Genomic DNA, 12,941 nt, shown 5'->3' on the forward strand with positions numbered 1-12,941 from the left:
CTGACAGTGGTTGCTGTCATGCTGCCTGTTTCCAACAGACTTGCGATGGTGGCATTGGTACTTCAGCAATCATGAACAACAATTTTGTTTAGCAGCAGAGCCTTACAGCAAGTACAGTTCACTGTGAAGAGACAGCACACACAGCTCAGCTTTATGAAAAACAAAATTAGCAATCAGTTTCATAAAGCTCATGCTAGTGCTTTCTAAATAAATAAAGCGTTTCTGCTATTTTTTATTAACAAATACGCTGAAGATATCATATAATAAAAAACTGAGTCAAACCCAGCCTCTGGAAAATATTTTCTTGTGCATCATGATCATTTTCTGCTCGCCAAAAGGGCAGGAGTCCTGAAAGCTCCACATTCATAACAGAAATCCTCTCTAGCAAAGGTACCAACAGATGGGTTTAAGACAGACAGCCAAGGCGGGTTGTTGTAACAAGGCTCACAGCTGTCAGAGCTGCTCTTGGAAGCAATGCAGAAATCTGCAGGCTGGGAAAAAAAAAAAAAAAAAAAAAAAAAAAAAAGTTTTAAGCCATTCTAGCGCACCCGTTCATTTGGTTGTCTGGCCAGTGTTGCAAAAGTGAGCGTGGCCTCTTGCCTCCTCAATCTACAAGGACTTAGTGCACTTGGACTACTGCATCCTCCTTTGACAAAAGATTTTATATAAACAGTGCCAAGCATTAATTATAGTAATTTGCTGTTAGCCTTGCTTCCTAAGGAAATAAGGCTCATGCACTCGCATTGCTGTTTGGATGGACATCTGTCCTCCTTAATAACTTCTGAGCTCATGGGCAATTTCAAACAAAAATTGGAAGAAAACTCACAGATGTTATACTCTTACAAACGCCATGAATATTGCTGGTTGCGTAAAGGAGAAAAGTAAAAAAAAAAAAAAAAAAAGAAAAAAAAAAAGAAAAAAAAAAGAAAAAAGACCTTCGGTGTAGCAGAAGATGCCTCTGCCAGAGCATGCCATCTTTTGCCTAGTAGAAGTAAAACAAAGGGGACTCAGCTGATCAGAGTAATTGAAGTTGAAAAATAAAGGAAATGAGACCTACACCTGAAGAAAAGACAATTTTTTTCTGCTTATGGAACAACCTCCCTTCTTGTATTATGGGATAACAAAACTCTCAAATACAATCCATCAAACAAAATGATTTGATCAACATGCCTTTGCATTATAACCATTCTACCCAAGAAAGATCTATTACTTATACAGGTGCTTTACACAAGTGGATTTTACAAGCAATTCATTATTAATCTCCTATGAATCCAACCACAACACATCCCACTAGGATTATAATAGTTCATAGGGCAGCCAATACAATCACCGTTCTGTTCCTTGACAGTTTCTGCACACATTTCTCTCAGATCTTTCTTTGGGTATTAATGGTTCTTTCATTATATGAATATTGTATCCAATTTCATTATTTTCTGGGTTCATTAAAAAATGTAAAATAAAATTGTTTTGTACTTTTCAGATTAAGCTATTTAGTCACTACGGTTTACTGAGGACTGATTTATGCTGAGTAGTACCACAAAAATTTTCTGTGACACCGTGAAAGGAAATATGCAGTCTGAGCATTATACATTTCTGTTTGTCATGCTATGGGTGTTACTAGAAATACCTCTTCTTTATTCAGTGTTTCTGTTTTATTTATCAGCTAGGAACCTTTGCTGAAGTTATGAATATGAGACTGTGGAACAGAATGCAAAGCTAATGACATCTTTAACATGAGTAAAAAGGACAGCATAAATCACAACTGCGTTAATATTTAAAGAACAACAATATAATTTGGTATGCATGTTTCCTAGGAGGATCTTTATTTTCAATGCTATACATGAGAAAGTAAGAATGAGTAAGTGGTTTGTTATCTACATGTATAAAAATATAAACATCCTATCAAACATCTGCGGTCACCCTTCATGATATGCATTAGTGAAAAAGACCTATGCCTTAACTTCCAATTAAAGAATGACTGCCTTTGTTTTTTAATAGCACTTACGAATGCTACTGCATTTATCTGTAAGAATATGACCTGTGAACAACTGTGACACACCATATACAGGACCCCAGCAGTGTGCCTCTGGATTTTGTCCTTCCACAGGTTAACAGATCAGCAGAGTCATCTTGTTGACCCATTCTTTGAGCTCTCACTAGAGGGAACTATCCAAACTCAGTGACTTCACGCGGGGCATTTTACCTCTTAAAAATTTGACTGAAATTACCGATTAACGTTTAAGAAAATATCTAGGCTTCTGTGGCATGTCATAAAAGACTACTGTATTTATGGCACTATCATTTTAAACCAAGGTCTTGATAACTCATAAGTAAATGAGGGGGCCCATTGCCTAATAGTAATCATGCTTAAGAGTTTTGAGCACAAACACAAATATTAAAAAAAAAAAAAAATCATCAGTTCATGATTTTATTATACCCACTTTTGCTTAAAAATACGAGAGTTTCTGGATCATCTGCCAGAAAATGGGTAGGCATTCACTGATCAAAATACAGGCAATCATTGTTTTAGAGATGCATTCAACCACCTAGAAGTTTAGTTATGATTCACATTCAAGCAAATATGCCATCAATTTCAGTTCTACAATTATGTTGATATTCATTTTCAGTTTTGTCCTTAGAAACAGGAATAGGAATCCAATAAAACATTACCAGATTATGTACACAGTGTAATATGCAAATGTTCAGCGAGATATACTATGAAATTTTGTAGCACTAAAATGATTAAAAAACTAAATGATTCGTCTAAAATGTTTATATACTGTATATATATATACACTAAATCACAAGTTCAATTTGAAACTGCCCCTATTCATAGCTTCTATGATGGATTTAGTAAGCTACAAGATTCTTAAAAAAAGAAAGCCATCTAGAGCGAATTTTAACACTTTACTGAAAACTGATTTTATACAAAATATTAAAAAACATACTTCGGAAGTACTTCAGAACAGAAACTAGAAAAAGACAGTCATTATTCTTGAGAATGACATTTTAAAGACCTAGTAGCTGTGATCAATATCCTTTCACTTGTGGTATAAATAAGTTATGCACAAAGAAATCATCTCAGAGTAAGGCATAGGACAAACAGGTTTCGTTCTGTCTTCAGGTGTATTGGCCTCTCACTCAGTCTTATTGCTCATCTAACATGACAGGTTACACATTTCTGTCCTTTTAAAAATACCCCATTATACATCTATCTACAACTGGACAACATTCAGAGCTTTCATATGTGCATCATCACTTTAATCACACTGATAAACAATCTTGCTAACATAAAAAAAATCATGGCTATGCAAATTATTTTCAGTTTTATGCAATTGTACATGTACTTAGCGAAAGACCAAGTGGTGAACACAAAGACTAAGCACTGAAACTCAATGCATACGTAGCTATAGCTCTTTTCAAAGGAATTAAGCTTTTTAAAATAAAAACCTACAATGAAATTCTTTGGTTAGATACAAGTGCTAGCAGTATTTCTAAATTTGGGGTTAGAACAATCTGTTATTCAATAGTTTTAAAAATGCAACTTCAACCATTAATATGCTAAATTCTTCAATACTCAGGATATATTTAACGATACTTTTCTGTCACTGTCTTAAACGGACAACACAGATTTCAAAATCAGGTTTTAAAGTGCTTTTGTACTCAAATCTTCAGGAATTTATGGGAAAGAGCTGCTTCACTTTCCATACTGTAAAAACCGCTACTCAGATTGTATGTTCCAAAGCAAGCTACAGCTGCCTTCTCCAAGAAAGACATGACCACAGCTTTAAAGGGGTAATTTCCCCTGAAGAAAGCTGGCATCGTTCATGTTTTCATAAGGATGGGGCTTAATGCTTTCTAAGAATGACTGTGTCTAGGAAGAGGTACTGAACTCTCAGCAGTGTCACTTTCCCTATAATACTGCCATGAAAAACAAGAAGCTGTTTCTTAAAAAAAAAGTTGCTTCGGCATTGATTCTGTTGGCTTCAAAGTTTTACAGCACTAAAATGAAAAAAAACAAAGTAATAAGCAGGGTGTTCTTGATTACAATTATAATGTACATCTGCTTCAATTCAATATACGTGGTTTCACCTTAACGGGAAAAAGACCCTACCTTCACTATAGCAAGCCTAGCTGTTATCTCACCCCAGTCATCTTGAGGGTGATTAAGGAAATATGCATTGAATTTTCTATGCATATTGCAGACAGTGACTTCAAGAGAATCATAAGGACCACCCGTGAAAGTTACAATGTATAAGCAATTTAGGTTTTCAAAGAGCTGTCACTTGACCTTTAGTGGGAACAAATGTGTCTGTGAGGACACTTTGCAGTTCAAGTGGTTCATTATCCAGGGAATCAGTCCTTTCATATCAGCCTCACGCACGTGCTATGCAGGCCATGGCCCAGTTTAACAGCCTGGAAAAGTTCAGAGGTTTAGGCAGAAGAGAGGGTATGGATATGGATGCAACTGGTAACAAAGGGTCACACGCACTTCCTGCAAAATTATTCATCTCTACAGGTTAAATGTGAGCTGCTGTGCCAAGCCTTCACCAACAGGTATCGCTTTCAGTCATTCACAGGTTGGCATCACTTTGGGGAGGGGAAATAAAATGGGCCACTGCAAATCTGCCCAACAAGGCAGAACCTCAGTGGGAGTATGGGGATGAGAAAAGACAGCTATTTGTTGTGCCACCTTCAACAGAAGTCGCTGAAAAGCAACTGGAAAAAAAATAAGTTCCTTGGCCCCTACACAACTGTTTTGTTTTGATTTGTTTTGTTTTTCATATCCCACCCTGGCAGGGCTACTACCCCTCACCTCCCTCGTGCAAGGAGACGTAGGAGCTGTGCACACGCACACACCTTCCTGGGATGGGTGTTTGTCTACCATTGCTCTCCCTCTCTCCCTCCCCGCTACCACCACAGCTACTGGGGGCTGTGAGGGGGGAAAAAACAGCGGTGCGAGAAGGCAGAGGGCTGCCGTGCCGCGCCATGGCGGCCAAGGCACCACAACACGGCGGCCCAGGCGGGCCACGAAATGGTGGCCAAGGTGGGACGCGACACGGTGGCACCCAACCCCCGGGGCTCTCAGGAGGTGCGTGCAGGAGCAGGGGGCTGCAGGGGCTGGGGGCGAGGAGGGCGAGGGGCCGCGTCCCTTCTGCTTGTCCTCCTTGCGCCGGGCGGGGCTCAGTCCCGGCAGAAGACGTACTCGGTGTAGCTGGTCCAGATCTTGTCGTCGGCGAGGCCGCCCTGCTCGGGGGCGAAGGCGCAGGTGCCGGTGGAGGAGCAGGCGGCCATGCGGAAGCCGGCCTCGGAGAGGCGGTCGAAGGCTTGCTCGAGGAAGTTGAACTTGAGGTAGTAGCGGGCGGTGTAGCGCTCGGGGGGGCGGTCGGGGTCGCGGCTCTCGTTGAGCGTCTCGCCGAAGACCTCCTTGGCCAGCGCCGTCTTGCCGCACACGGTGATCCGCGCCACCCGGCGGAACTTGGCGTCGGCCTGAGCCTCCCTGCCGATGGTGTAGGAGCCGCGGTAGCCGATGGTGATGTACCCGGAGCGCCGCCCGGCCGCCCCGTCCAGCGACTGCGAGGGCGTCAGCAGCGGCCCGCCCGAGGGGCTGCGGCTGGCGGTGGGCGACGGCGCGGACGCCCCGACGGCGCTGCCGCCGCCACCGCCGCCCCCTCCGTCGGCCGGCTCGGCCTCCAGGTAGCCGAGCAGCGCCGGCGGCGGCTCGTCGGCGCACAGCGAGCCGTCGCGGTGCAGGGCGGCGGGGCGGGCGGCGGCGGCTGCCCGTGCCTGCGCCAGGCGGCGCGCCAGGTCGGGCAGCTGGAAGTACTCGGCCTCCCGCTGCAGGCGGCTGCGCTCGGGGAAGTGCTCGGGCAGCACCAGCTGCAGGTCCCGCAGGTAGTCCAGGATGTAGCGGAAGAGGAAGCCGTCGCGGTCGAGGAAGAAGCGGCCCTTGCTGTCCCGGGGCAGCTCGCTGGGCTGCTGCTGCGAGAACATGCGCCAGAGCAGCGAGTCGCGCACCGACACCACGGTGCAGCGCCGCGTCACGTACACCTGCCCGCCCACGTTCAGCTCCACGATCTCCGGGAAGGACGCCCAGCCGCCCGGACCCCCCCCAGCCGCCGCCGCCGCCCCGCTCCCCGCCGCCGGCGAGACGCCGCCGCCGTTGGGCAGCCCGCGGGCGCTGTCCGCCAGGGCCATGCCGGAGGGAGCCCGCCGCCGGCGGGGAGCCGCCGCCGCTCCTCCTCCTGCTCTTCCTCTTCTTCTTCCTCCTCCTGCCGCCGCCGCCGGAGCCTCCCGCCCCGTCGGTGCCTGGAGCCGGGCGGCCGCCGCGCTCCGCTCAGGGGCCGAGGAGGAGCCTCCGTCGGGCTGCGAGCGGCGAGCCCCGGCGGCGGGGCCGCGTTTATGTAGCGGGAGGCGGGGGAGGCTGGCGGGGGGCAGAGCCGAGCGCGGGGAGGGGACGGAGACGGCGACGGGGACGGCCGGGGGACCCTGCGTCAGCCCCGTCCCCCCGCCCCGTCCTGCCTCCCCGCCCGGCTGCCCCCCGGCCCCTTTTCCCTCTCGCAGGAGGGGAAGCAGCCACGGGCTCGCCGCCCTCGGTCGGTTTTGCCGAGGTGCAGGAGCCGCGGGAGCTGCTGCAGCATGTCCCGTTAGGTGGCACCGGCATCGGGGCTCGGCTCCGGCAGAGGGAGGGACCCCCGGGTGATGGGGTGTCCCCCGGCCGCATGTCGAGCAGCGGTTTGCCCTGAGAGCCTGGCTCCTCGCGTGTGTGTGTGTGGTTTTGTATGTGGCTGGGTGCCCTTACAGCTGCGGTTTAATTTGGGTTAACTAGGTGCATCAGGATCTGCGCGAAACATAAGCACCTATTTAAAATGCGTTGGCAGAGAGCGTTTAACTCACGGTTCGGGCTTTTGCTCGAATTTCGTCTGCCTTTCCGTGTCTCTCTACAAGAAGCCGCAAAGAGCTGCTGCTTTGGGGCGCTCAGTCGCTCTCCTCTGTGAGTTTGAGCGTGGTTTCTTCCTCGAGAGAACAACTGAAAGGACAAAAGGAGCTGAGGAGCGTGAAGGCAGCAGGCAGGGCTCTCCTTTCCTTTCACAGGTGAGAAAGAAGCCCTCTCTGCCCTGCCCTACTGCAAATACCGTAATGCATTGGTCTGCGAACTAGAAATCAGGAGATGCAGAGACAGGGTTAAAAGTGCTTCAGATACTGAGAAATGTGTGCGGAAGGAAAAGCAAGTTAGTTCTCGAGAAGCAAGCTAAATTTGCCCAAGAGAAGAAGAGGAAGAAGAGACGGTGTTGAGAAATAAAAGTTTTGAAAAGGGAATAGATGACAAAAAAAGAACAGTGTGTTGCGAGAGAGCTGACAGACGTATTGTGCTCTAAGGAAGGATGTGCGCTTGTGGCACTGGACACTCGGAAGTTACAGGAGATTAATCTGCACAAATCTAAGAATAAGGTACCAGAGGTGTGGAATATTGCTTTTTCCATGTGGAAAAGCAGGCTGCCAGGACTTCAACCACCACGTATTTTCATCTGTGAGAGCAAAATGGCAAATTAGGTTAATCTGATATTTTGCTGACATTTTATAACAAGTGACTTGTTTCCATCTCTCACTTCTTTATTTTGAGAGGAATAGGCAAGAGGTTAGAACCGTAGTTTTGGAAGATCAGGAAAAAAAAATTAAAAGACTGAATGAAATTGACTTGCTACCCATTTAAAGATACAAGTTTGTCACTAGGGGAAAAAAAAAAAAAAAAAAAAAGGAAAATAACATGACTTAACTGCTAGCATACAGGGGATCTTTGTTTTGTTTCCGTATTTTAGGGGCAATTCTCCACACTAAAAGCACTTGAAAACTGCACATTGTGTTTTGCTGGTGACAGCTTCATGGAGTTACTTTTGCCTCTCGGTTTCTTAATCTGGTGTGTTCCCCCCTACATCACCCTGCTCCCGGCCATACTTAGCAAGAAGCCACTTCAAGAGCCTCCCACAGGTTTGTATTTTAAACTCAGCTTCCCTCGTGTGGGCTCTCTATTGAGAGCACTGTGATTAAACTGTGCACCCAGAAGATGAGATCATATAATACTCGTGAGGGCAATTATTCAGAGCAGAATTTGCAGTGGAAGATTTTATATGTGCCAGCAGGCAAGTCTTACAGATGCTTCTGTATAAAAAATGGGATGTTTAATTCATCTGTTAATTAAACTTAATTTCCCTGTAACCAAGTGAGTGTTAACGTAGGCTAACAAAAACACAGCAGTAACTTATGCATTAAACCTGAACTTTTTATTTGACCTGAGCTATTTTGTTAGATCTGAGAGCAGACTTTAAGACACGAGCTTAATGAATCTTCCCGCTCATGTTTTCAGAAGTTTCACAAATGAAATGAAAAAAGTAACGCTGTTCCTTCAGACATCAGTTCTCCAGAGCTTTACCTCCACTTGCCTGTCGGCTTATGGGAGGCCAGAAGAGAGGACCCATGGTGCTCCCATGTGGCACTTTATGATGTCCAAAACCACGCACATTACAGGGGCTGGGGGACATAGCTGCAACAAGCACCTTGCCTGGGCCACCATCCCAGGCCTTCCTATAAGGGCACAAGCTGATCCACCCCACTGCAACATCCCATGCTCCAAAATCCAAGCTGACCCCTGACTCGCCTTCCCAGAGATAGATACTCTTCATGCAGCTTGTTCACCAGTCTGGGCAAAGACCCAACTTGCAGAGTTTGTCCCTGAGACAGCTCTGATTTTTCTGGGCTTAAAAATATGCACAGCACTGAAATATTTGGGTTGAAGCAACCTCTCTTCAGAAAAATTATCTTCTCTGGGCATCTTGCTGCAGCTTTATGCAAGGAAGCTTATGCCTGGCTGCATGGCTGTGGTTATTGAAATTTATGTCTTTAACATTTTTTTCAGAAGTTTCATCAAATACTCAACTATTTTTTTTCCTCCATTTCCCCTCCCTTTGTATTTGGCTACATTTATCTCCAATGAGGAGAACTGGACTTCATCCAGGGGTACTAAATGGATAAATGCAACTATTTTCATGTGTGTGTCAGTCACTGGTTGCATAACACAGCCATAATCTGAGTGTTTTATTCTTATTTTGTGTGGGATACGCAGTGAAATATTAGTATGTGTAACATTCAAGGATGCCACAGAATGCCGTGGTAGGCATACATCCCCCGTAAAGAGAATTAAATATGATCTAGTAGACAGGCTAGGCTTTATGACGATAAATGTGCAGTTGAATTTCCTTAACTGTGCGGTACCAAGGCATTTCTGAGCATTAGCTGCTTCAGGTAAGACAGTCGTATTTCAGTGTTTGCTATTAGCTGTCTGCTGGGACTAGCTGTGTTGGATGCATGCTGTTTTAATAGGATCCAGCAACTTTCTTCCTTTAGTATTTTTGAGTTTTCACTGTGTTGTGAGTTTTTGGGGCGGGGGGTAGATGCATTTGTTGTGTCAATGTTTAGAAAGATGTTTCCATCACGATTCGCAGCAACGCTGGCGTGGGATGAAGAACGAGCCTGTTTTTTTCTTCGCATTTTGGGTAGCGCGTCCATGGGGGGTAATCTGGTGCAGATTTACTCAAGGACAGTTTCCTTCACAAAGCGTAGAGGAAGGGTAACACCTAGTGGGAGTAAACCCACATTGCAATTAACAAATGTAAAAGGCTCCAAATTAAAGAGAAATGCCTTTTTAGTCACAAAAAGTAGAAGTAAACTATATTACTATATTCAGCTTTTTCCTATGAATCTTTGCAAAGCAAGAACACGTCCCTACTCTGAACTAAATATGGTAGTTAGCATTTATTATTTCTCCAAGTCTGTGTTATGTGAAATGGTATTACTTTGTTTAGAAAACGTCTATTAGATATGATTAAATTGCTTTACAGTTCAATGCTGAATTTAGTAAATTATTTAGCCTCCTGCATAAAAACAGCAAACGGGCTTACTGACCTGAGCTGAACTAGAGGCTCAACTGTGCTCATTAAAGCTTCATAATCTTGCTTAGAGGATGCAAGAAAAATAATGTGTTAGTTCCACAGCAGAGTTTATTGTCTAAGAGATGGGAACACTTCACATATTTGAAACTTAGATGCTCTCTAAATCATGCAGTTCACTGACAGTCAACAGATGGCTGTGAGGTGAGTCCTTTCCTGTTTCTGAATCGTTGCTCAGGGTTAAATTGTCAGGGTCTGTGCTATACTCCAGTGATACCAAGTAACATTGCCAAAAAAACTTGAATTATGTGTTATTCCACACAAAGACAGAATAATTCTCCTTCAAAACAGAGTGCTCTGTGCAAACTCAGTCTCATGTGCTATTTATAGCTGGACAACACAAATACACAAATCCATAGATTTACATTTTTCTTGATAATTGTAACGAGCTATCTATGAAGTTGTATCTGATAATATGTTAGTAAAGATTACTGTGTCTGTGTGTTTGCATATATGATTGAATATGTTTAGCTGGAACTACATGCTCTAGGAGGTCCAGCTGCTATGAAAATACACGCATTCAGGCACGAAGGAAACTGAAGCAAGAATAATAAAATAATTTGGGTTTGGAAGAGACCTTCAGTGCTGAAGCAATGAGCTCCTGCCAGTGTGATACAGACATTGCTCTGAAGAATTCTGTGAGGGCAATCCTCTTCAGAGCCTGGGGTTGAGGGAAGGAGGGAGAGAGGAAGGGAGGACAGACAGCCATCAGGTCCATATTCCGTGCCCTTGGCTGATACAGAGCAACTACCAACTGTGGCTGAGAAACATAATCAAGTCAGCAATTAGTGAAGTTCAAAGCCATACTAATTTTCTTCAAGCATCCTTTCCAAAATTTGAATTTTCAATGTCATGAAGGTTATTTCTGCCTCAATAAAGAAGAGCATCAAAGAGGACATCTTCTGCACAAATCTTGAGCATCACTGAATTTGGACACAAAAAATGAGGCTATGAACCTTTTACCAAATGGGGAAGTATCCCCAACTTCCTCTTTCTAGATGATATCAAGGAAAATGTGATGTTTGACTTCCTGTTTCCTTGCTTTAGTTATCAGGAATTTACAGCTCTGTCAGATACCAAAAAAAGACAGAGGACAGTTATGTCATTTTATTATATGTAGTGGTATAATATTTTGCATGCACAACATGTGTGGTTTTTCTCCTGTGCTAAATTATTCATCGTCCCTATGGAGTGGTTTTAAGTCAGTGTTCTCTCTGTGAGCCTTGGCTCTAAGAGATTAATCTTCCATATCGCTGTGAAATGTTTCGTTCACATGTTCAAATCTTCCCTTGGCAATTTTTCTTTCTGTGAATAAATAGCATTCTGACCCAGCTTCTACCTCAGTAGTGACAGAGAGACGATCAGACCTTTGCAAACATGAGTAAAAGCTACATCGATCTTCTACATCAACCATCAGTGTGGGTCAACAGCCTTATGCTGTGTCCTAGATTTTGACCATATGAGGATTCAATAAAAGAGTTTCTCTTAATATGGAAAATGTAACTCATTATCTATTTTTAACACAGCTAATTAGGATATCAAAAGCAACCACTACTCCCACTTATTATCAGCCTGCCTTTCTCTAGAGTCTGTCAGGCTTCAGACTAGTTGTTAGTGTGAAAAAGCACGTTTTTTTCTTATGAGTACCACTTTCTCTCATTGTGAGAGGTAAGTGTATGAGATGTAAGGGTACTGGCAGTGCCTCTCAGTGCTGAAAGCCACAGGGTAGGAACTGAAGGCAAGAATCAAGGCTCGGGCAAGGTTGAGAGTGGTCCAAAGCCAGAAGTCAAGGAGGGAGGGAGGAAGCTCGAATCAAAAGATGAGAGCATTGGTTTGCAAAGGAGCAAGTTAAGAACTGCCCACAAGTCTGTTCCTTTGAGAAGCTAATCACAAGGGTAGTGTCACTCCTGGGCGTGAAACCTATCCAAGAGAAAATACTTTTTAAGGTAATTTTCAAAGGTTAAAGGTCTTGCTTAAATCCTTTTTTTAGTTCTAAAACTTTTTTTTTTTTTTTTAACAGAAGATTTCAAAATGTATTGATTAATCTTTCCTACAGAGTGATTCTTCAAAGATAAAGTAGTTAATAATAAAGACATCGGTGACAATGTCTTTATTATTGACAAATTCTATCTGCTCACTTTAGCTGTGATTTAGCTGTGGGTTATACTATTCAGTAACAGCACTTTTCAAAGTCATATCTGTGGTCAGTGAACAAAAATTAATTTGTTTGCTTTGGCTTTCTGTCACTGTACCAATGTAAGCTGTGCTTAACCGATATTAACTCTTTAATTTAGATAAAAATAAATTAGATGGTATAGTTCACTTCAACAGACTCAAGCGTTGACATTTTCTTTGTTCTCTTTGCATCTTTTTCTGTTGAAACTGATGTAAAATTCCTATTATGTTTAATAGAAAAAATACCACAATCCTTACCAAGGATGCTTAAAGTATCCGTTAAAATGCAGAGGGGAAGAAAGCCCTTTGGTGTGAGCCCACAACAGCCACTCTAGCGTAGATAAGTTGGCAACTGATTTTTGACAGGACTACCTAAAAAAAAAAAAAAGTTTGCCCTATTTTTTTCTTTACCTAAGCTTTGATTGTAGAATTGAGTGTACTGGTGTCAAGCCCTGCTTGTTTCACAGCCCACCTAAACTAACAAGCAATATTAAATGGACTGTGAGAAAGTGAATGGCTTGACAAAGCTTATTTAACATCTCACAGTTCCCTGCTTGCTAATGTTCCCTCAGGTTATCAGTCCTGAAGGATGCTATGGGGATGCTATGGCAGAGGTGGGCCCAGTTTTCTCCTGGGCTCCATAAGTATCTGTCCACCAGACTTCATCTCCTCTGACACAGACTGAGATGCAATTAATGAGGTCTCTTTAGAGCCTCAGTGTTCACATTCCCACCTGGGAGATGACAAAAACAGAATTTATAT

General features: G+C 44.0%; 1 protein-coding gene across 1 annotated transcript; it reads right to left on the minus strand.

The window, feature by feature from the left end:
• Positions 1–531: 531 nt before the first annotated feature.
• Positions 532–6,341, minus strand: KCTD12 (potassium channel tetramerization domain containing 12). Its single transcript, XM_082766743.1, has one exon. It carries the CDS (start codon positions 6,196–6,198, stop codon positions 5,185–5,187), a length of 1,014 nt encoding a protein of 337 aa, XP_082622869.1. The 5' UTR covers positions 6,199–6,341; the 3' UTR covers positions 532–5,184.
• Between the last annotated feature and the right edge of the window lie 6,600 nt (positions 6,342–12,941).

Source organism: Aythya marila (assembly GCF_965140915.1).
Source record: "Aythya marila genome assembly, chromosome: 1".
Classification (NCBI taxonomy): domain Eukaryota; kingdom Metazoa; phylum Chordata; class Aves; order Anseriformes; family Anatidae; genus Aythya; species Aythya marila.